Raw genomic sequence first — 24847 nt, 5'->3', positions numbered from 1 at the left:
GTTCCAGTTTCTTAATGTTAACACAGACAGAAACTGAACAAGAAAGAGAGATATCATTCATTAAAGTCTCAACACATGTCTGTTATTTTCATTCATTTGCAGCTGATGTCTCTGATAGGCTCTTATGAGATAAGTCCCGCTTTCTTCAAGTTTGCCAAGCAATCAAAAATAACACATGACAACTTGTGACTGTAATATGTGGGTCAAGCGCCAAAAACACAACATATTTCACGAGCATCTTTCTCTTAAAGTCCAATTATATTTCCATCATATTCAACATCAGCCCGTGTCCAGGATGGTCAGTAGAACTTTTGTCTATGCCTTCTCGCTATGACCAGACAACATTGTAATCGTGCAATGTGAGGTCAGCCAGGGAAATAAACTATACAAAGAAGTATAAAAGATACATCTTTGTATTCAGCGGACTGAAAGCGAGACAGCTTACCTGGAAGACAGCGTGGAGGAAACACAGAATACTCAGCATTTTTGACGAGTCAGAGAAAGACGGACACACAGCCGTCTTCCCTCTCCTTTCCCCTCCCCTTCTCTCCCCAGGAGTCTGCTCCTGTCCAGCTTCTGTACCGGGTCTCAAGGTATGACGAAGCTCCAACTTCGCAACCTGTTGCTATTTCAAGCAGACTTAACCTTGATCACAAATGGAGAGGGATAGAGAAGGAGGAGGGAGAGCGGGGAAAGTCCCGCCAAAGGAGTCACATAACTCTGAGGGCTTAACCAGCAGAGCCCCACACAGGTGGAGGAGTTAGTACAGTCTGAACTACAGACACCAATTACACGTCTTAACGAGGCCTTATCATTAGGGATTCACGGTCCGATATTAGGAATTATGACGTCATCCCGATAAACCCGATACCAGTATTAATAGCCCCGATAATATGCAATATATTTTTTGGGTAAAAAAAAAGAAAAAAATACTGCGGTGTGGGTGGATTGGGATGAGGGGCGCTTGTTTTTCACTCGGCTCCTCCCGTTTTGCCAGTACTGTGGTGTTAGTGGTTTAGGAAGAGGGGAGTTCTTCACAAATCCAGCGCTCCCTAATACTTCGAACCTGATCAGTCACCTGAAACATCGCCATCGCTACGATGGTGTGTTAAAAGCGTACGAAGACAATTATACAATACAAAGTGTGTGTGTGTGTGTGTGTGTGTGTGTGTGTGTGTGTGTGTGTGTGTGTGTGTGTGTGTGTGTGTGTGTGTGTGTGTGTGTGTGTGTGTGTGTGTGTGTGTGTGTGTGTGTGTTGGAGCTATGTGCAACTCAAGGCATATGCTCGAACCGGAGCTGCCTGGACGCTGCAATCATGTTGCGCACTATCCGTGCTGAGTGTGCTGACTTCTCCTACAATGTCCCGCTGTCTGCTTCCTGCATCAAGTCAAGTGCTCGGCGCAGTTGTGGCGAAATGTCGCTCCTCTGTTTTGATTTAAACAGCTCCTTATATCCGTTAGCGCAGCTAGCTAGCACCAGATGCTAACAACAACAATGCACGTAAGGTCTCTCTCTTGCTCGCTCGGACCACACATACACACACCCTCCCGGTCCTCCCGATGGCCAGTCGGTGCCTGCCGGTGAGCATGAAGTGTGGTCTGCTGCAAGCGGGCGGCAGGAGCGGGGCTGTCAGCATCAGCTTGTAGATGATATTTTAAACTCGATGCGCTCTGAAACTACGGGGCGGCCGAGGACAAAAAATACACATGCGTTAATCACGTTAAAATAATTGGTGGCATAATTTTCTTTTTGCTATCGGTATCGGTCTTGAGAAGCAGGAAGTTATCGGTTTATTTATTCCCTACACACTCCCCCGCTGCCTGAAACGCCTCCTATGTTTACTTCTGTAACATCATTATGTAACACTTCTATTGGCTAGCGCTCCAACACATTGTACTTAATAGGCTAAGGGGCGGGACATCTCTAAGCGGTTGACCAATCACAACCGAGCCTGCCAGGTAAACTCAGAGCAAACTGGGCTCTGGTTTCAGACGGAGGGTGAAAAGAGGTGCTGTAGAACAAGCAGTGCTTTTTGAACATTTGATAACACTGATCAAATGTTTTGTTCAGAATGGACAATGAGAGCACATGCAAAGAAATGCAAGCATGGTTCTGTCACACATCATTAGAACTAATACTTCAGAGGAAACAATGACTTCACTGTTCTGAAACCAAAGAGCTTAGAGTGAAAGCAAAAGCCCTGGCGGTCATATGCTGCTCCATCAAACCGACGTGCAACTCAACTATGTGCTTCACTACAGTCACATCTCTCAAAGGTTCCCCTTATTAGTAAATACTCGTTTTTATTTCACAAGACCAAAAAATAAGTCTTTTGTGGATGACTTCAATGTAAATATGAACTTTTCTCGGTTGAAACTGCAGCAGGTTTAAGCTTCAATTGCATAAACAAGGCCCAAAGACCTGAGACAGTAAGGGGAAGGCAGATCTAGGATCAGGTGACTTTTGAGCACACCTGACACCTGAACATTGAGGGGATGTCAATCTGCCACAATACCGCACAGAGGGCAGAATGGGGGAAAGAACAAACAAAGAAAAGCACGCCCCCTTCTGAGATAATATAGAACTACAACTTATTTTTCTTCAACCGCAGATGAACACCATTTCTTATCGCTGTGTCAGAACTGAAGTGCATCCACTGGTACTGAGCCGAGTACTGGAGGGTGGTGTTTTTGAGGAGGGGGACGACGCCGCACTTTCCTCAGTTGGACTGGCTCTCTTGACCTGATAGATCAACCTGATGTAATATTAACTCAATGTATGCTCTCTAAATGACAAATAACCTTTTCAAACTACTTACAAGAAGTTTCCAAAAGAGAACCGGAGGGAATCCTGAGAACTAATAACACATCCAGCTTTGTATTTTTTTAAGTGAATTACCATTATTGTCATCCACGAGGAAGACTCTCGTCAAAACTAAAATCAAGTCATGGTACACATGATTACTCCTCAGCTACACACAACACACACTTGCCACCTTGTTCAGCTCTGATGTTACAGAAAGACCGTTTGACCCCTGAGTGAAATATAGGCGATTTGAAAGTGGGGGCAGCTGCCTGGTGTCTTTTTCATCCCTCAAAGCAGTATTCCCCAGTGAGCTGCAGCCATGACTCAGACTATTCTCTGAAAGCCCGACCGCCTCTTCCCAGAAAGCCTGAAATAAATGGCTGTCTTCTGGCCAGGCTGCCGGCTGCCCGTCAGGATCACTGAAGGGGACAAACGCTGCTGCGGTTCAAGAGCCACGGACGTCGCTTTTAGACATTTGGAGAAGATGAACAAAACAGAATATTATGGGAGTGAAGCTACTGCCTGACTCTAAACAACAAAGTCAGCAGCAGTGGAACTAACTTTTGAAAATGGGATCAAAGATGTACTTAATTTGCTACACAGCTTAGTATACAATATGTAATCTTTCAGCAGCGGTGTTACATTTGCACTCTCTGTGGTTTAACGGACAGGCACAGCATCAGCTCGGTGCGCTTACCTCAGCACTTTAACTTTGTTTCCGCATTACATCAATCTACTTCATATTGTGTGCATGGCAGCCATGCTGCACCAGGTCGTGACCCTCGGAGCGTTGCTGTACACACACCATCATAGCCCTACTGTTGGACCATAAGGAGGGAAGGAAACACATGTGTTCCATGGAATAAACTGTGTTAACCTCCTGTCCTATTAACATCGGATATCATGCAGCCCTATGATGCCAAGGTTCCATCTCCACCTTTTTCACATGACTACAGTATGCAAATTCACTTAGCAGTGTCCCTTTCTGGCAGGAAGGGTTCAAGAGCTACCACAAAATGCTTTACATTTTCCTCAGTAGTTTAAGTGATAGGGCACCGGCGCCAGCATAGCCACTTAAAGAGGACATATTAAGCTCATTTTCAGGTTCATATTTGTATGTGGTGTCTCTACTGTCTGGGACATGTTTCCATGCTTTAATGTTCAAAAAGCTCTTTATTTTTCTCATACTGCAGCACCTCTTTTCACCCTCTGTCTGAAACCAGAGCCCAGTCTGTTCTGATTGGTTAGCTAGCCGGCACTGTTGTGACAGTGGCGAACCGTGTCTATCACAACTTACTGTCGGGCGACTGTGGCTGCGAGGGAGTGCGGTCGTCTTTCAACCAGAAGGTTGTGGGTTCGATCCCAGCCCGTGCAGCCAACACGTCGATGTATCCTTGGGCAAGACACTTAACCCTGAGTTGCTCCCGATGGCCAACGGTGTGTGAATGTTAGGTCCTAGAGTAAGGTACACTGCTCTGTATGAATGGGTGAACGACATGTAGTATGTAAAGCGCTTTGAGGGGTCTTAAAGACTGGATAAAGTGCTATATAAGTACAGTCCATTTACTTACTGTTACAGCAACTGGAATGCACCTATTGGCATTGCACCTTACAGATCCTCCACTGTCATAGTGTCAGTATAAAGACACTGCTGCTTACAGTGTGTATCAGCAGCAGGAGCATAGACCCGTTCCAAAACAAGGTGTCACCTGAAACACAATGTGGTCCCAGGTCACAGGTTAACCCCCCCGCACAAAGCTCAGGAGACATCATGGGTCCAGCTCCGTGCAGTAACGCTGCTGCAGGCCTGCCCGCTGTAAAGCCCACAGAAACCTATTCTACAACTATCAATGGGGGAAAGGGACAGGGTCTTTTTTCTAGAACGTTTCTCACTGGTGGACAAGATGGTGGCCTCTGCATATACATGACAATGTGTGTGCCGCTGTAACATGCTAAGCTCGCAGGACGGGCCATCCATTGGAAATAGAAAGGCTAAAACATGTTGTTGAAAAGGTAGCGGAGAAAGCGGTGGAGGACAGAGGCATGCTGGGAGCTTTGCAACAAGCTCTTCATGTATTGTAGAGCATGGGAAAAACACTTGAACCTTCTTCTTTGCTCCTCATCACAAACAAAAGATATGGACTCTTCAGATGAGTCCTTTAATGAAGGAAGAGAGGAGTTAAGAGTTACTTTAACCCAGATTGATCAAGGCAAGGATTACATATGGCTTCCTTCTTTCTGGAGAGCTGCCCATCAGCACTACACATGACACTTAGGCCCGCTGTATGAACAACACCCAAGAGCTTTGGTCACCGGAGACGTACACCGAATAAAGGGGCAGTTCAAGACCGCAGCAAATTACAGCATCCGAAACAAAGCAGTTTATTGGATAGCTAAAACAAAGGAGTCTGGTACAGCCTCCCTTAGGTAAATCCAGCTTCATGGAGGGCAGTTTTTGTTTAAAAAGTTTATGATGGAATTTGTGCTGCTGTTGTTGGTAAAGCTTATCCTTTGCCCACCCAAACCTCTAGATTAATAATTCCGCTCTCTACGACAACAATAAAAGAACATTATACCCTTCATGATGGTAGGATTTATTGCAGGATGTTTCTCTTACCTAATAAACTGACAGTGTTTATGTTGGGGACCACTAGTCCTATTGAAGCGTGAGTGAAGCTAAGAACCAGCAACGGCAGACGAGCGACCAATAAAACGCCTTTCAATAAGTCAGATTTCCTGTTAAACATTGTACTTGAACACACCAGCTATCTGACCATGCATGGAGGTTCTGCAATCGCCTGATTCCACACTTCTGAAGTGTAATCCACATGTTCTACTTATTCAGCCGCTCGAAAGTTTTGAAGTTGAGCTCATTGAGAGCCATTTCCTTGGCTGAGGAAAGAGTTGGCCGATGAAAGCTTTGTCGTTGGGCTTAAGAGGACAAAGTCCCGATAAGAAAATATGCAACTCTGAGACAGGAAGTGATCGCAGAAACACAATAACAAGGAGAGTGGAGTTTAAGTATAGCACAGGGTGGAGGGGCTGCTTAGTTGTTCTCACCTGCATGATGTCAGTCGTCTGCATGTCTGCTCCAGACGGCAATGTGGGCACAGAAACAAAGCGAACCAGCCGACCATTTCACCCCGCTGTAAACTCCCCAGAGCACTGGTTGAATCAAGTGAGAGAAACGCAGTGGGCCCTCCATATTTTGTGAGTAACCAACAGTTACAGGAGGAAATCATCATGCATCCACTCCTTCATTTGCATAACAAGGGTAGCAGGGGCCCGGTCAACTCTGTGAACCCTAAAAGAGCCCCTCCATTTCTCTCCAAAAGTAGCAACTTAACACTTCAAACTATAGTATGTGAGAGGGACGTCCTAACCATCTGTCCTCAGCTCTGCCAGGTTGATATGTGTGCTCTTTCAGAGGCATGCATCTCCCGTGCACAATACGCAGAGCTGGCTGCAGACATGCAAGAAGCTGTGTGTCGCAAATAGCAGTACAAACTCAAATAACCTATTATGGCTATTGGAGTTTTCCCTCTTCTGTAGTTTGCTAAATTAGTTTTTGGGCAATATAGTCTTCTTTCAAGTGTACTATGTATTAATGTATTGAGCTGTACTTAAATCAGGTTTTAAAATTGTTTGACTGATAGAGATCATGCAATGTTATTATTTGTTTATTGATTGTTATGAACCTGCCTGAGGACCACAGGTGGAAATTAGCTATAATCTGGCATCTCTTCTCTTTGCTGAGATTAATGTTTTTGTATGCATGGTCCTTCTATAAATAAATACAAATACTTCAAAGGGTAAAATCCCAAGTTCCCTCCAGAGGGAAACGCCTCCATTGGACTCCTTTGTTTACTTCCATAACATAGTGACATCACTATGCACTTCTCGCGCTTGCACACATTGTGCCTAATAGGCTAAGGGGCGGGACATCTTTAAGCCGTTGACCAATCACAACAGAGCCGGCCAGCTAACCAATGAGAGAAGACTGGGCTCTGGTTTCAGACAGAGGGTGAAAAGAGGTGCTGCAGCACAGGCAGTATGAGAGAAATAAAGTCCCAGCAGAATGGAAATGAGCACATGTCCTTTTTAAGACGCATCTCTTGGATGCACTGTATCTCCAAAGAATGCTGCTGAAACCTGAATAGCACATTCCACATGAAATGGTTCAGTCTCAATTAGACGGTATTCAGAGTAGTTTGTTAACACGAACCGTATCCAACTTGGTTCGTGTTTTTATAATGATGTTATATTCTTGTACTATTAGTCAGCATGTAAACAATGTCAGTGAGTCTTGTTAAAATGTTTATGGACAGATACAATCCCAGCAGAATGTGTTCTCCCCGAAGAGGTCAGGCTGTGTGCTCTAATGAGCCGACAGAGAAGACCAGCTGGACACATTGAAGAGCAACAGGCTGGTGAGAGCAGCAGCTCCATCCCAGCCGAGAGCCGGTGGAGCAGAGCTCATTAACATGGCGTGTCATTCTATGCTCCTGCACAACCATGAAAACTGACCCTCGGTGTGACCCCTCAGTGGATTCAGTGGGCAGGATCCTCCAGAGAGGTCTTTACTGCCAACTTGTCAAAAGAATACAAAAGAAATCCCGTCAGTTCCCATGTCTGCCCCAAGCACAGTCTTTTGCTGTCAATCTCACTCGCACGTATACATCCACACAGCCCTGTTGTGCCGGGCTGGAGGGCCAGAGAAACCTAACAACCGGGCCGAGAAACCACAGGTCCAGAAAAAGAAAAGTCAGTCGTTACACTCCCTCATTTCATCCTCCTGTGAGAGGAATGCTTTCCTTGGCTCTCCCGTTTCCATTCTGCTTTGCCTACCGACCCCTTTTTCTCTTCCTCTCTATTTTCAGCCGCTGGATGAATTTGGGTTAGAGGTGGATCAAAGTAACACTACTCCAAAGCCCTGAACTCATACAAACAAGTGATGTCATGCACATGCTGGATGAGCGTGCCAACGTGATGGCAGCCGGTCAGCTGCTCTGGGCCTTCAGAGAGACCAACACGTAACCCTGCACGACAAAAGTCTTGTAATACAAGATATCTTAAAGTCGTTTTTAGAGTTGACACTGAGTGAGACGGACAGGTCTGCGGTCAACTCCTGCAGCACTTAAACTGAGTAGTGTTCAAAATATAATGTTGCACATGCATGTTCAAATCAACACAGCAGCCAGTAAGAGTGCATTGCTGTATATGTGTTCATAAGCAACGGACCAAACAACATTCTGGCTGTCTTGCAACTCTACTTTTACCGAGTTGATTCTTAGTAACAGTTGGCATACATGCATAATTATGCTATGTGTATGCATGGGAAGAATAAATAATATTAAAAGGGCTATCTGTCAGGTGGATGAAGCGGCAGTTATTCAGTCACCTGAGCTTTATGATGATCAACATACAGTTGGTCCCTGAGGAAATCCAAGGTGCAAACAGTTCCATAATAATGGGAGTTCAACTGATGATCTCTTGGAACTGAAGATATGTGTTGTTAGATACGTGTACATGTTTAAACATCTCACATTTTAACCTTTTAAACTTGATTTTCAGGTTCATATATGTATTCAGTTGTTATAATAAACATCATTCATCATAGGAAGTCTGTAAGCTGCTCCCCAACAGTTAGGAAGTCGGGGATCAACCAATTAAATAAAAAAGGGATTTGGAACATCCCAGATCGTCAAATCGGGAGACTACAGTGAGGGAGCATGGGAAATGGGACAGCTGAGTGTTTCCCCGCCGCGCATTCCCCTCAGCTTGGCTGGATGTGAAATGAGACGCATTCCTGAGTATCTCTCTTGTGTCAACTTTGCAACTGTGTGTTAGAGCCTGGACAGCAGCCCGTCACCCCACCAACCCCCCAAAACCCCTGCGAGAGGAATGTGACGGCTGCGCCTCCACACACTGATTTACTGATGCGTGCGTGCGTGCCGAATTCTCACACAAACATGTAGCATGGAGGAGGAGCAGTGCTCACATTCTGAGTGTGCTTGTTTGAGGAGACAGAGGAAATTGAAAGGAAATGAAGATGGACATAGATATTGGAACAATTGATTTCATGGTGATCTTCCATAAGAAACACCCACCTTCCAATTAGCATTTCTTGGACCGAGCACGGCACTGGACGATCCACGGGTGGGTTCAGACACAATTGGGTCTGTGCTCAGAACGTGGGAGGACGTATTTGAGGCATCCAAGGGTTTGAAGTTGACTCTTTCGAGCTCGGATGGACTTAAAACAGGTTGAATGCAAAGTACGAAACATGAAAAAATAAATCGCATTATTTGATAAAAAAAGTGTACAGAAGTCAACCATGAAGTACTTTCTAGAAACGTTACGAGACATTCAGCAATGTAACCCAGCATACTTTCAGATTCTTTGTCTTTTTGTCATCCATTTTGCTGCCAAAAAGCCTTGGGGAAGAAAGGGAACAGATATAAATATACAGCTGTCAAACCTTCATCAGGAAGACGGTTGCGTTTTATTTTTTTTGCAAATTAAAGCTCGATCTTTTGTTCTATCATGAAGCAACACACCTTGCTTTTTCTGGGGGGGGAAACCCTATCCCTTCCTTCCGGACAGTTTCTGCTTACCTGTGCTTTCGGAGCACCTGTTCACTCCCGTGTTTTTATACGATGACAAAGAATATTTCTACAGTTCTGTTTCACAATGCTGACAAGTGTCAACCGCTGAGGCCAATGGGAAGTAAATAAAGCCATCCAGAGTTGAATAAAAGAAGCCTTTCAAATAGGAATATACAGGGATGAAGAAAGACTTCCGGGACAAACAGGTCTCCCCACCTCAAACCTGACCCTAATCTATTGTGGGTAACAAAGAGTGCAGCTGGAGAAAGGGCTTTTGGCCTAATGCCTTGATGCTCAGAATGCCAAGCAACCCAGTGCATGTTCAGAGCCTCCCCGTGCTCCAGCAGCACAACATGTGTTTTGTTTTTATAACTCGTCAGCCATCAGAGAATCTGCTCAGTGGAGTTCCGGTCGAACAAAGACAACACAGCTCAAACACAGTGGAACTAATGAGGGAGGTGGTTACGTAACAATCTCCTACTGTTGTCACATAAAAAGACTCTGTGGAGCCGAACTGCTCTTCCTCCCCCCCCCCCCCCTCGCATTTTCTCACGTTCACACTGAGAGAGAAAGTCTCACCTGGGCCATGCTGCAGAAACATCCTGAGGAGGCTCCAGTTGGAGACTCAGGGAAACCCGAAACTGTCTGTCTCTCCGCCGCAGGATTTATGCAGCCCGACGAAATAAAAGAAGCCCGTGAGAAAGAGGAGAGGGGTGGGGGGGGGGGGGGGGGAGGGCCGTAGGGAGGAGAGGCTGTCCAGCAAAACACAAGCTGTTTGTAAAGTGCTGTTTCTGGGTAGCACTTAATAATCCCTCCTTTGTAGACAAGCAACTGTTGATTCAACCCTAAGCAGTGGGACTTTTATTCTAGACATGTCCTGTTTTATTAACGCAACGAGTTACACATTTTAGCATTCACTATAGAAATATGTTCATATACAACTTCTGCACACACACACACACACACACACACACACACACACACACACACACACACACACACACACACACACACACACACACACACACACACACACACACACACACACACACACACACACACACACCACACACACACACACACACACACACACACACACACACACACACACACACACACACACACACACACACACACCACACACACACACACACACACACACACACACACACACACACACACACACACACACACACACACACACACACACACACACACACACACCACACACACACACACACACACACACACACACACACACACACACACACACACACACACACACACACACACACACACACACACACACACACACACACACACACACACACACACACACATTTCTGAGGTTGCATGGAGTGAGCAGCCAGATCACGCTGATGTTCTGCCAGGCAATCCTTCAGAGCATCCTCAGATAAAGAATGTACAGAATTCATTGGAAAGCAGACGTGCACAAAACAGCTTTGAAGGTAATCGGAAATAAAGACTACGAGCCCTTAAAGAGCCGGTACGAGCAGACAGTCATGAAACAAGGAACCGAAAATATTCCAGACTTTCACATTTCGCTCTTCTCTGAATACGAACCTCTGCCATCAGGACAAAAGTGCAGATCAAACCACTGGAAGCCATCGTTTGTTCAACCTCCATCAAGCCTATGACACTAATGCTATATCTTAGTGAAATAAAGGAATGTGCATTTTGTACAGAAGCATTTCACACATTTCAGTTGTCGATTCGCTCTGCATCAGCCAATCGGTTAGCTGCTCCCTCGCTGCGAGTTGGACCCAGGTACCCCTCAGTAAAAACACACCCATTTGCTATCCTGGCTACAACATTGATGTCAAAACAGCAGGTCTACAAATCTTCGTGGCAAACTGAAAATCCATCTGTTTCTCTTGTGCCTTGGCCATTAAATAAAAACAGGATAATGGTTTGGCTTATTCAATGCAACAATATGAGATATAAGAGTTTGTATCTTTATGCTTCATTGCACTTATTGTGAGTCGCGTTGGATCGAAGCGTCGGCTAATGAAATGTGTTGTCAAATCAAATGTCTTGTATAAGATGCTGTAATGCTTTATTTGTGGTGTTTTCAATGTAAGGCGACAATCAGTAACACTGTGCCTAAGACTAACTTCCCCCACGTATAATAACGTTTAGTCTATACTACTTTAAGTGTCTTCTCTAACGACGTTGTTCCAACCAACTAAACATTGTTGAATTCTTTATAAATCAGGGTAGGTCTCAAATTGGGGAAACACAGGAAGCTGACACAGTCGGTGTTTCACATTCATTGAGGTGAAATGAAAATGTTAAAAACAATATAGGAAGCAGCTCAGTGCTCTTATACGATGCTATTGACTCAGGAGAGACAGAGAGAAGCCTGTGCTGCTGTATTCTGCTGTAGGGGTGGTCGATGAAAATATAATAATCTATTAAAAGACTTGTTTTACTGCAGGAACAGTGAAACGTTACCTGCAGAGCTGACAGGCTCTAAAATTAGCCCGTCAGCCACACACATCCCTGTGCTGAGCAGTACAGCTTTTAAATGCTTCCGGAAATATCAGGGTAGAGTGAGCTGTCGACATCTGGAAATCTAAATATGTGGAGTTTCTTTTCTTAACTGAAAAAGGAATTTGCAGCAGGTAGAAATTCAGTAAAGTAAGGTATCAAAAGTGACCTAAAAGTAGGGATTATGAACAAATAATGCCAAGCTGTAAATCAATCGATACAATTCAATTCAATTCATTGATAATGAAATCATTAAAGCACAGAGCTATCATCAATATTGTGCTACAATAGTTTGCACAACAGAGATTAGGCTCACCCGCTAGCTGCATGATGTAAACAAAAGTTGATCCTCCTAAAACACGTGAAGTCGCACACTGGCTCTGACACAACAATAATCTGCAGCGGGCTGAAACACACACACACACACAGGCCCGCTGCGCTGCTCCATGCCAGACTCTTTCACCGGCCCACAGAGAAGGTGGCAGTTAGCGTTTGGCACCGCTGTCGTCCTGGCAGATTTAAATTCCCAAAGCCCTTTGAGATGCCTTCAAACATAAATGCACTTCATCCAGCGCGGTGAATGAGCGCCACTGAGGAGAAGACATGCCGTCACCAGGAGAAAATGGCCAGTCTGAGCAGATTCTGGATCAGCTGCACTGTTGCTAGGCTTGAGGTTTTTCCTCACCAAACATTTGTTTTAACTGCAAGCACTTTTTCAGTTTTTGTTTTTAAAGAAACAATATCTGTAGGAAATCGACACGCCCAGGCCAATTTGAGTGGATTAAAAAATATGTGATGTCCCCTAAGAAAATGAGTAAGAAGAAAAACAGTGCTTTCAGTGTCTAACAATTGTGAGTGATATCAGACCATTGATTGGCTTTCATCAGCTTTGATCACTACAATTGTAATTGTTTAGATTCGGCAAAGTTAGCTTAATCTATCCAAAGGCACATTTTTTTTTTTTAAACTATGAGTCAAAATAAGACAAATCGTATTAGCGTTTATGAAACAAACATAATATGTAAGATGTGATTTAGGAAAAGACTGGGTTGAGCCGAAGCAGTAGATGAAGACAGCTCCCACAATGCATTGCTGCTGTGGTTTCTGAGCTGTGACCCAGACTTAACTCCTTCTACTTCTCTAAATTACAGAGGAGCCTCCTGATAGCGTTAGCCCACACTGTGTCCTCAGAGTGGGAATGGAGTTTGGTTTATGGACACAATAAGCTCCGCTCCTCTGGGAATCCACCACTGACACTATGAGCCCAGATATGTGGGTTCAAGCGGGGGTCACAGCTCCATTTCTCTCCCTCACAGTGCAGCGTGGAGGTACCCAAACAACAGAGAGGCATCACGGGGGATTTCAAAAGGCATACGCACTCTGACGACACGTCGACACGTTTTCTCCGACACAAGAGGTGGTTTTCTAGGCTTTTCCTTGAAGTCACAGCACGGAACAATTATGTCCTCTTTTGACAGAGGGCATCATAACTAACACCAAAGAGTTACACAGCACCACAACCAGGCCATATGGTTTCAACTAGTCAGTCAGTAGCTGGGGTCATGAGAGCCTTTGAAACTCATATAAAAAGAGCATTAGCAGTGATCCAGAAAACATTCAAGCAGGTAAAGCGTGAACAGAGGCTCCAATAAAGCATCAAAGGCTGGATCAATCATCGATGTTATGGTTTAGTCTCAGCGCCTGGACTTTAATAACCAGGTTATGTGTCCCCTATGCCTGGTATTAATAAAAAACAATGTTCTTTTTTATTTACCTCATCTCAAATCTGTGTCAAAGTGAATTTAAAATGATTGTACACCACAGTAAAGTAAAACAATGATGCTGATAGATGAAAGTACAAATAGGCACATAGCAGGTTACAAAAGCACTTAAAGGGGAACACAGACGTCTACAAATAGTGTTTTCTGTATTCCTGTTACCAACACAGCCACACACATGTTCATTGAGTGTATGGTAGGTTAATCGTATTTTAATCTCAATTACGATGTTGGCTTGCAACGATTATGGAAATAACATAATCGAAATAAAACGATTTGTATTATTATTTATTTAAAAAGAAAGAAAAATAAAGTATAATTTTTTTTATTGGTTTTTCAATTGAATTATATTTAAAGTTCAGGGTAATCAACTGGTAAAAACATACTACACGGTTTCTTTTCAATAAATGGATGTTTTCAAAGTAAATCGTTTTTAATAATCGTGATCTCAATTATTGACCCAAATAATCGAGATTATGATTTTTGCCATAATCGAGCAGCCCCAGCATGATTCACTGATCTCATGTCGAGGCCCTGAATCTTTTTTAATGAAGCTACATTGGGCAGATGTATCCAGGTAGTATGGTGCTCACCTTATTCACCCTTTGAATCCTACCTTTAAGTGTTGAAATGTAAGGCTTTGAGTGGGCTGAGCAAAGACACTGATCTCTATGCCAACAGGGCTATGTTCACACAGGGTTAATATTCATGCAGAGGCATAAGACTACCGTTCTTAATGTCTGTGCTGTGTCAGATGAATCGGGCAACAAAGGAAAGCCGCACAACAACTAGTCTGAAGTAGACAAGGTAAAAGAAGGACGTTCCTACCTGTGGAGGGGCAGACTGGCATCTGAGTTTCTGAGGAGACAAAACAAAGACAAGTGAGGCTTTTGTCAGACATGTATAAGATTTTAAAAGAATGCGGTCAGTTCTGATCCACAGCTGTTACTGTAACATACTTTCACAGCCAATACTTCTCAAACCACATCTCCTTCTGCACTGTCTATTTCCATGATGTGCTTGGTATGTTTTTTGTCAGCAAGTGGCTATACACACAGCCTCTCTAGTGGTTATGATTACATACGTCAGTCAAAAGTACCCTCCAACTTTTCATGACTTTCCTGCTGGAGAAAGCAACTTCTAGAGCCACTTGGTAAGCCTACAGTTGGGCTTAATCCTCAGAGCAGCAGGAGAACTCCTTTCAATAAGTCACTGTGTGGCCTCTTTGTCGCCAGGTGTTTTCAGGGCAGCTCTCAGACTCTGGGTCTCAGTTTGAAGTTTCAACAGCAGCAAAAGAGCATAAAACGTTTCATTGGTGTCCTCACAGCCTGCGTGTTAACCCCCGCACTTCTTAAAGATGCAGTCACTGACACATGTGGTTCCTCTGTTGTGCTTTGAAGACTTGACACAATAAAATGAACACAACACTGTATCATGTGTTACAGTGCGGGTGGTCATGGGTAATAAATTGCTCAAATGCCAGTCTTACTGGATCAGCACGTCTGTGCTAATAAGCTGGTGCTTATTAAGCCATGCTGACGTTGAAAGGCTATGATTTAACAAAAAGAAAAAACCAGAAACAGAGCAAGGAGAGGAGGCAGAATCAATGAGTCAGCATGGAGTTAAAATTATTACGATCTTCCTTCCTGGTGGCCAATTACTGGGATTATTTTATGAATAACGTGAAAGCTTTTCAAAGCTCGCTGAGATTAAACAAGCAAATATTGAGGTCATTCCAGGCCTAAAGATTTCCATTGTAGTTTTGTCGACTTCTAATCAAGCGTTTCCATTCAGTCTTATATACCAGACACATGTTCACGCTGCAGATGTTAATGATCTGAAAAGTGGTAGATGTGGATCTGTCTGTCTGCATGTGAGCCGCTCTACTTGTGCAGCTGCTGAGGAAAGCAGAGCCTGCGGGCAGGTTTACAACATGACTTTGCTTGTTCCTGCAGTCAGCGCTATAGAAGACAAGAAGTCCATGGACATGTTCCACCTTGGGGGTCCTCCCTCTTCCCGACACGCCCCGGTCTGATTAGGCCTGCTAATGGTTTCTCAAGTCAATGTGCAGTGAGTCATGAAGAAACCTTCTTGATGAAGTGCAGGTCGGGTCAGGCCTTCGTGCATCTACACCTGAATGATGTCAGAATTGACAATGGGTCTCTTAAAATAGAAGCAGCTGTTTTGCATTGGCAGTTTGGCACTTATCACACCAAATGAAGTGTGCATTGTAGAAGGGATACTTTCGCAATCATGAATTTCCTGTGATTCATAAAGGAGCCATGTAGCCATGACATCAGATGTTGTGCAGAAGTCACATAAGTCATAGTCACTACATCGGTATGGCCTCTTAAACTGTTCGGATATGGCTCAGCGGCTCTAAACAGGTTTCTCCACTGGAAAGTCCAACTGTCAGCTAAAACGATTTCATGTGTAAACAGGGCCGGCTCTAGACAATTTGCTGCCCTAGGCGCGATTTTAGCTGGCGCAAGTAAAATGCTTCGATCTGGTGCACTTTGAGCATAATTACTACTAGATCTAGGGGGTACAACTCTAAACACCCATATGAAAAAGATCGGTTTACATTTTAATAATCAAATAAGTATGTGAACATAACCAATAACCTACCATAGCCACTAACAAATACATGTAAGTTATTTTATTTTTGTTGTTCATTCATATCTTATTTTACTTAGTTAACATTTATTTATTTATGCATTTTTTTTATCTCTCCAGTTGTAAACGATATGTCTGGTTTACTGTCCTATAGTATACATTGGAATGATTTCAAACCTGTTTTTATTTATCCCAATAATTGTAAAGGAGTGCCTTGGAAATATGTGTTTACATAAATTGTGATCAAAACGTTTGAGACCCACTGAGATAACTTAGACTAAAGTGAACTATCTAAACACTCAAGAGTCCTTTACCTCACTGAGCTGTAGTCATCAGCCTCTCAGTCTGACTGGAGAGGACTCTCCCTCCACATCATTGTAGAAACATCTTCTTCTTCCGTTAGAGCAGCTAGCACCAGATTCTAATAACAACAGCGCCGGTACCGGTGCGCCCTCCCTCTCTCCCTTGCTCGCTCCCACGCTCACGCGCACTTTTGCTGTGAGCTGCGGGCGCCAGATAAGCCAACATCCCCCATTTTCATCACTTACAGCGCCCATCGTACAGGGCGAATGAAAAGTGTAACCGGATTGAAAAGGGTGTTACATTTACTTAATTATGAATATTGTTACATCAAGGCCGAAAATTAGGATGAGCCCCAACGGTCAAAAAAAAGTGTTCCTTCCCAGAGCTGCCAGCGCAGCGCCTCCCCAGATCTGGCGCCCTAGGTGAACATCTATCCAGTGCTACGGGCCGGCCCTGTGTGTAAACCTGGTGTAAACACAATAATCTTCCAATCTGAAACCACAGCATGCTGATTATTGCAAAAATATGCATTTATTGTTTTGATGACTCTTATTACGGATGATTCAGTCTTGATGCAAGGTTTTGGATTTATGAGGCATCTACAAGAACATGAGCCAAATCTATGAAGATGTTCCGCCTTGAGGGTCCACCCTTCTCCTGACACGCCCTGGTCTTATTACGCCAGATAATGGTTTTGTCAAGTCAATGTGCAGCTCGTCATGATGACAACCCTTCATGAACTGCAGGTCAGGACTCCTGGATGACGTCAATATGAACAGTGGATTCGCTTAAATTACACATAATAGCACCTGGTTTGCAATAAACACACATTGCACTCGATGATGCAGTCATAATAACCTGCAATGCATGACATAAGTATCTAGTGTTTGTGTTTTTAACCCTAGCAGCATGGTAGCAAAGGTAGACAAAAAGAAACCAATCATGTCTGATGCAGTATGATATTATGTCAGCTTGTAATTTGTCCAGTTGTTTGTCTTATTCTATTATGGAGTTGAATTGACACTGCAAGAGTTAAGAGAATGTATTCAGATGTTCTTTGGCCAGATCACTAATTGATATGTTTGAGCCAAATAGTCACAAGTGGAACAGAAGACTGCTGAATAATATCTGCAATGTTACTGCAGTCAACAGTAAGCATGTAAAAAGCATTCATTATTACTTAACTGATAGCATTCTGTTTTATTAGCTTAATTGGGTGACTGACACCCAATTATGTACTTCTCTCCAGGATAGGGCCCGAGTTTGTTTACACCTCCCTCTCTAGACAACTTTACTAATTTAACAGCCACACATATTAGGTGTAAATGTCAGAATATTCTCACCTGGTACCACCTGAGCAGGGCCCAGCAGAGCAGGTAGGCAGCCAGGCTGAACTTCGCGGTGCGGTAGTCCTCCGGGGGACAGGTGAGCTCCGGAGGAAGCTCCCCGCTGCTGGGCTCCTCTCCCCGGGCTGACACGCTGCTCCCCGCGGCAGACTCTCTGTCACCTCCCTGGTTATCCATCATGGTTTCCCGCTGCTGTGAGGTGGTATGTGGTTCGGGAAAAGTTTTCAGTCCACCTAAAAGTACCTCAGACTTTTCCAGGAGCACTGTCTGCTACTTTTAACATAGTTTCCCATGGTTTCTGCTCTGCTGTCAACTTGTCTCCACTCTGGTGATGCTCGCTGCGGACCTGGTCACGCGCACGTCGAAGATTTAACTGAGCCGCAACTTTGAGCGGAAACGCGTTTATTCTTTCAAATTAAAAGTCTCATGACTGCCTTTCAAATCCACGCTGAATGGTTGCTGCCTGTGCTGTGCTTTATCCTTCAGTGTGCAGGCTTACAGCGCCACATGGTGGTAGAACATTTTAACACATTCAGATATCATGATTCATTGTGTTTGTACTTTGTTGGCACACTGCATGGTGTATTGCAAAAATAATAATTACATTTTTTTACTTAAATAGTACTAATTGGGATTTTTGTTTTAATATCTCACAGGTGCTCTATAATTTTAATTGTAACGACTTTGTCATCAGTTGTTTCCACTTAACTACATTATTATTATTATTATTATTATTTTTAAACACCAATGTATTGCTCTTGTGTAATGATAAATGTGTCTTTTGATTGACCTTAATGGAGACAAATGATGCACATTAGTCGTGGACCAATAAGTGACAGCTCATAATTCAACACTGTGTGGTGAGCTAAAAGAAACAAGCCCTTGTCGTTACTCCCAAAAAGCTACAAAAGCGACTTACTTCTATTTCTGGGTCAGACAAAACCAGAGTTAAGTTCATCATGAATTTCCCTTGTAACAGCATTTTTATCACACATGACTCTCATCTAGTCAGAACATTGAAACATAGAGCTGTGAAATGTGTTATTGTGAAGAGCCTGTAAGAAAGACGATGATATAGAGAATGTGAAGTCTCTTTTTAATTAAAATAGTTTCGCAGCATTGTTGATTAATAAAGAGCCAGTGCAGAGTTTCAGAAAAACGGAAAATTCAACCGTGAAACCGCCAATAGATCAGACGTAACAATGATTGTATACCGTAACATGCAGAACAACCAATACTGCATAGAGATACACAGTCACACATCTTTAAACATGCTAACAATAAACCAAACCTTCCCAGAGATAATCCTCACACAAAACAAAACTGGGGCTGGTCTATAATTGTAAATTGTACATCAGCATAAATAAGACAATTAAATAGACAGACTTTAGTTTAAATTAACTTTGTGCATATCCTCTACAGTGAGGTACACCACCTGAAACACACAAACACAGTTACACAGGATTACCTCTTTGACCACGAGCTGAAATGAACCATAACTGAAAAATAAGAATTCAATATTAATTATTGACACACTTTTTCAATGTCAGTGTTTTTTGAACGATTACAGAGCTACCTATAATCTATGTGTGTAGTTGTGAAAGCATCTCACACTCACCTGAGCATGGCAGGGGTCAGGGTAGTCCCGGATGTCCTCTGAGAAAACAGAACGGATCAGCTTTTTGACCTCTACAGGGTAAACGTACGTGGGCTTCCACACACCCCCGTTCTTCACACCGACCCCTTGAAGCCACTGGAACAAAAGGGAGAAGGATATTAAGAGAACAAGTGGTGGGAATGAGACAATACTTCATGATTGCCAGGGGCTGTTAATATGCAAGACTAATCTTTAAACATTATTTGTGCCCATTTTTCAATTTGCCAATGAATTTGTGTTTCATTTATTTATGTCGTGAAAGCAAGGCATGAGGATAGAATGGAGGTAGAGGTAGAATACTCAAGTGTGACTCATTACCAGTGTTGGGAAAGTTACTTCCAAAATGTAATATATTACAATTGACTTATTACTCTCTTTTGAAAGTAATAAGTCACATTACAATATTACTGTCTCTGAAATGTAATGAGTTACACTACTTTAGTTACTTTTGAGTTACTTTCACCAAAATAACCGCAAAAGAATGGCTAGGTATTTGAAATGCTAAAATGTAGTTTAGTGCAGCTCATTATACATCCAGTGAAAGGCAATGTGGTATAGCAGCATAACAACTGTGTAGGCCCTTAAGGCAACTTGTATTACACGGCTTAGTTGAATACTCGATTCTGATTGTAACTTCTTAACATGTGACACGTTGTTAATCCAGCAGTACAGACCACTGTCAAGTACTCTAATGAAGGTTGCTAAGGAGGATCAAGAAAAAGAAAGGAAAAGAGGTTAAAAGACGGAGCGCTGGGCGTCAGATAAATCACCAGAAGAAGGCAGAGAGGAAGTAAACACCAACAGGACACGGAATGGGCTCTGTAGTGTGTTTAGTATAAGGCCGTGTGCAGGCCCGGTTCCAGAACAAAATGACTCGGGGTGAATCTGAGGTTACAGCAGTAGTAGGTTTACATGAGCAATAGTGGCAACAGCAATGAAAAATAGCATTGATGGTCCCCAATGAACAGATTATGGCATTTGCTGTTTTGAAACCAAGCAAGTGAGACAACATTTCAAGTGAGTTAAAAGTGCAATCCTGTAATATCTCATACAGTCCAAAGTGGACTGTGGCAAAGAAAAGCACAAAAGCTTCAAAACTGTTCTGATAAAACAAATGAGAACATTTTGTAAATCAAGGAACATATTATTTAAACCAGCTCATGGTTTGAAATGGCAAACATTGAAAAGCAAAAGTATGATTAAAACCACTAAATCATCACATTGGTCCCATCAGATACTCTCGGAAGAGAATATTTACTGTGCTTGAAAACTGGATCACATCATCATCATGTGAGGTTGACTTTGTGACCTGGAGAACATTTCAGCTGCAACATCAGCTCGTTGATAACCTTTGATATGAGATCTTTGTGTAGCCATTCGTGGTGAAGGCATCTGTGCTATTGTATGCATTATGTTTGACCCAACATGTCTACAGGCATGGCAGAATATTAATCTATTTTCACATGAATATTCCATTGTCTATTTTTATACCACGAGCTGCAAAATGACCGCCTAACCCCGCTGTACAGGCGGGTACTTGTTTAGATATACCTGGGCAGGCTCTGGTTTGCCGTGGTATCCTGGCTGGCACCTGCGGGCCGCAGAGGGGCGGCTAGTTTGGGGAGACGAAGTGCTGCTCTGGGGGCGAGTCAGGCGGGAGTAAGCTAGTGTCCACAACGGAGGGTAACGTGATGTCCCCATCTGACCTGTTGCTACGGTCTGCAGTAGATGCAGTAGTGCTGGCGTTTAGTGATGGTTGCTTTAAGCATTTTCGTATAAATGATTATCCACAGATGTGTGTCACTGCTGTGGAAGCACTTTGGAAATGATGCACGCGCAGCGGAGCAGGTCACGCGCACCTGACACAATTTGTTGTTTGTATTTTTCGCTCCGTCCTCTTTTTTGAATAGAGGGTGCGCGTGACCTGCTGTATCCCGACGCAAAGCCAGAAGGGTAAACACACCAGGTTTATTAATCTACTACCCGCACAAGTTGTCTGGTGGCGGAATGTCTCGCTATGTTAGTACATTCTTAAAAAACAAAATACCATTTAATTTCGGGTTGAAATGTGTTGTAACTGCGTTACTGGGCATTGTAACGGGTAATATATTACCCACATGTCATTAGTAATGCGTTACATTACTTCGTTACAGCAAAAATGTATATATTACTGTAACTCTGTTACTTTTGTAACGCGTTACACCCAACACTGCTCATTACACATGTTTGCTGATTGTTGGAGCAGGAGAAACAGGGTATTTTCTCTGAACACATTAGAGACATATATTTATGACATAAAAATTGAATTTGTTCACATGTCACCTTTAACCGTTTTTAAGAGTGCGCTTAAGACCTTCCTTTTTGATAAAGCTTATAGTTAGGGCTGATTAGATTCAGCCCCTAGTTTTGCTGATATAGGCTTAGTTTGTCGGGGGACATCTTACTTCTTCCTTCTCTCTGTCTATACCCGTGTACTCTCATGTTCCGATTAACCCAGCTTCCCCAAATGTCTTTCTTTTTGGTGTCTATATACGCTGGGATCCGGAGTCATGGATGATCCTGCGGTCCTGTGTCCTGGATCGCGAGCGCTGGATCTTGAGTCGTGGCTGTGGTCCTGGATCATCGGTCCTGGATGGATATCCTCGTGGATTCATCTTCCCATTATACACACATGCATTTCCAAACATTTGGACTACCTATGTTGCAAATGTATTATCTTTTCAATTTACACACGGCATCTATTGCACGTCTGTCCGTCCTGGGAGAGGGATCCCTCCTCTGTTGCTCTCCCTGAGGTTTCTCCCATTTTTCCCTTTAAACTGGGTTTTCTTTGGAAGTTTTTCCTTGTACGATGTGAGGGTCTAAGGACAGAGGGTCTAAGGACAGAGGGTGTCGTATTGTCATACTGATATTCTGTACACACTGTGAAGACCACTGAGACAAATGTAACATTTGTGATATTGGGCTATATAAATAAACATTGATTGATTGATTGAACTGTAATTAGTTTTTGCCTTACAAACAACCTCAATGGTCTTTTTTAGTTTCCAAAACTTGCATGAAAAAAGCAATGGTTGTTCCACATGGGATTCTATTACATGAGCACTGACCAGTTTCCTCTGCAGAATCCTGTAGACCTTCTTCCGACGGGCGTGGTCAGACCTCAGGTGTTTGGCAGCTTCTAGCACTGATGCTATCCACACAGGAAGTCTGAGGAAACGGGAGGAATGAGATTCGTATATCTAAATGGTTATTTCCTGAGCTGTTTAAGACAACACAACTGATAACTCCTGTTTCCATTGGCCATGGTATTCTGGATTCTATAATCCAGTAGAACATATTTTAGATTTTGGTAGGAAATCTTTAGCTTACCCAAATGAACAGCAGAGACCAACGTACACATCCATGAGGTTGATGGAGGTCTGTGGACTCACAGCAAATCTGCCAGTAATAGTCACAGTGTGTGAGGGTTACCTCTCTACTCCTGTCAATCAGGGATACAAAGATATTTAGGCGTCAAATCAAACCATAACTGAGCAGTACCACCTGTAGCTAAATTGATTTAAACTATTTGAAAAAATCTCTCTGTGCTCAAATGTCTTTATCTGCAAAATTACAAATGAAGGCTACTAATTATCTTCTTTATCGGTCAATCTATAGATAATCCCTTTCATTAATTGTTAGGTCCATGAAATATCTTAAGAGTTTAAGGCATTTAAACACAAACATGTTTAAACAAAAAAAGCAGCAAATCTTCAAATGTCAGATACTACAAAATAATGTGTTACCTGACCAAAATAAATTAAATTAATTGATTAACTGTTTCAACACCAACTGCTATCATATTTACACTCCACAGACAACAATGCAGTTCTACAACCTTTAATACCTGTGAGTGACAGTTGAACTCTCTGTAATGAGAGTTGTAACGTGTACAAAGTAACATTAATGTGTCAACAGTAGCAATGAGTTAGCCTGCTGTATAACATTAGTATGTCAGACAACTGAATTAACCTTAAGGTAGTTTTGTCTGATAATGTTACCTGGAATTAATTTTACTTTAATGTATCTGCTTCATGAACTACTTTATTCTGCTTTTATTCTAAGCATATGTCGACAGTAGGCTACAGATAAAGTTTATAAAGTTACCTGTGATTATGTTGAGGTCTCGGTTACTCTCCTCCTATACCCAGAGTTCCTAGCGTGAATACATCACTCTGGTGATGGAGCAGCTTCAGGTGAGCGGGAAAACACATCGACAGGAAACAGACTTTAGACTTTATGCAACACCGGTGTTGTGCCGTAGACTGAAGGCTTGCCGGTGTTGTACTTATTATACATCCATGGTTGTGCCGAAATATGCATGCCCGCCGAGATATGCATGCACGATGCACCTCGCGGATGCGCGCACAGTTAAAAGCGAAAACTCCCAGACATTTCAATGATTTGTACGACAAAGTACGGTTTGGAAACGATATAATTTCCTTTAATAATCTGAAGTCTAGTTTATGAACATTAAGAGTCATTAATATTGTATTTTAGTAGCATTTCCTTGATATAATTGGTCTAAGTTTGCAAGGTTTGTTTGATAAATCTTTCATTATTTCTCAGGGCGAATTCTGTTGTGTTCTTTTCGCTATGTTTTTAAGCATTTTAGACAGCTTTACTAAACTGTTATTCTAAAATGAGGTTTTGAAATGTGAAAAAAATAATGTAAGGTCCACTCTGTCAAATAAAGTGCTGTACCAAAAAGGAAATGTCCCCCCAGTGTCTTGCAGCGCCACTGAACATGACAAGTAATGATATCACATTATATGATATAAGATAAGAAATTACAGTATAGTAGTTAAGGAGGCTGGTGTTAAATTACAGGCTGTTTCTAACATTATTCAGACTCAGCTCGCTGAGCTTAAGCTTCTTTTAAATGTTGATAAAACCAAGGTAATGATCTTTTCAAAAGCTAAAAAGACACCAGAGACTGTTTTAGATATTGTTACTATGCAAGGACAAGTACTTGAAGTGGTTACCTGTTGTAAATACCTAGGTATCTGGCTTGATGATTGTCTTACTTTTAAACTTCATGTCAATAACCTGCTTAAAAAGCTGAGGGTTAGGCTAGGTTTCTTTTTCAGAAACAAGTCCTGTTTCTCGCTTGAGGCCAGGAAAAGGCTAGTCACTGTGACCTTTTGACCTGTGCTGGACTATGGTGATCTGGTCTATATG

At 42.8% G+C, this 24847-nt stretch overlaps 1 protein-coding gene across 1 annotated transcript in view; it reads right to left on the bottom strand.

Annotated features, from left to right (window-relative positions):
• arhgef4 (Rho guanine nucleotide exchange factor (GEF) 4) overlaps positions 1-18307 on the bottom strand; it is a 73422-nt gene extending 55115 nt beyond the window's left edge. Inside the window, exons 1-2 of the mRNA XM_034109202.2 lie at positions 17965-18307; positions 14531-14560 (exon numbers count right to left, since the gene is read on the bottom strand). Coding sequence (XP_033965093.1) covers positions 14531-14560; positions 17965-18147 — 213 coding nt within the window. The 5' untranslated portion in view covers positions 18148-18307. The remainder of the gene's footprint in view (positions 1-14530; positions 14561-17964) is intronic.
• Positions 18308-24847: the final 6540 nt, after the last annotated feature.

Source organism: Pseudochaenichthys georgianus, chromosome 20 (genome assembly GCF_902827115.2).
Source record: "Pseudochaenichthys georgianus chromosome 20, fPseGeo1.2, whole genome shotgun sequence".
Taxonomy (NCBI): domain Eukaryota; kingdom Metazoa; phylum Chordata; class Actinopteri; order Perciformes; family Channichthyidae; genus Pseudochaenichthys; species Pseudochaenichthys georgianus.
Note: the sequence above shows the minus strand (reverse complement) of the source record. Positions and strands in the feature narration are given on the sequence as shown.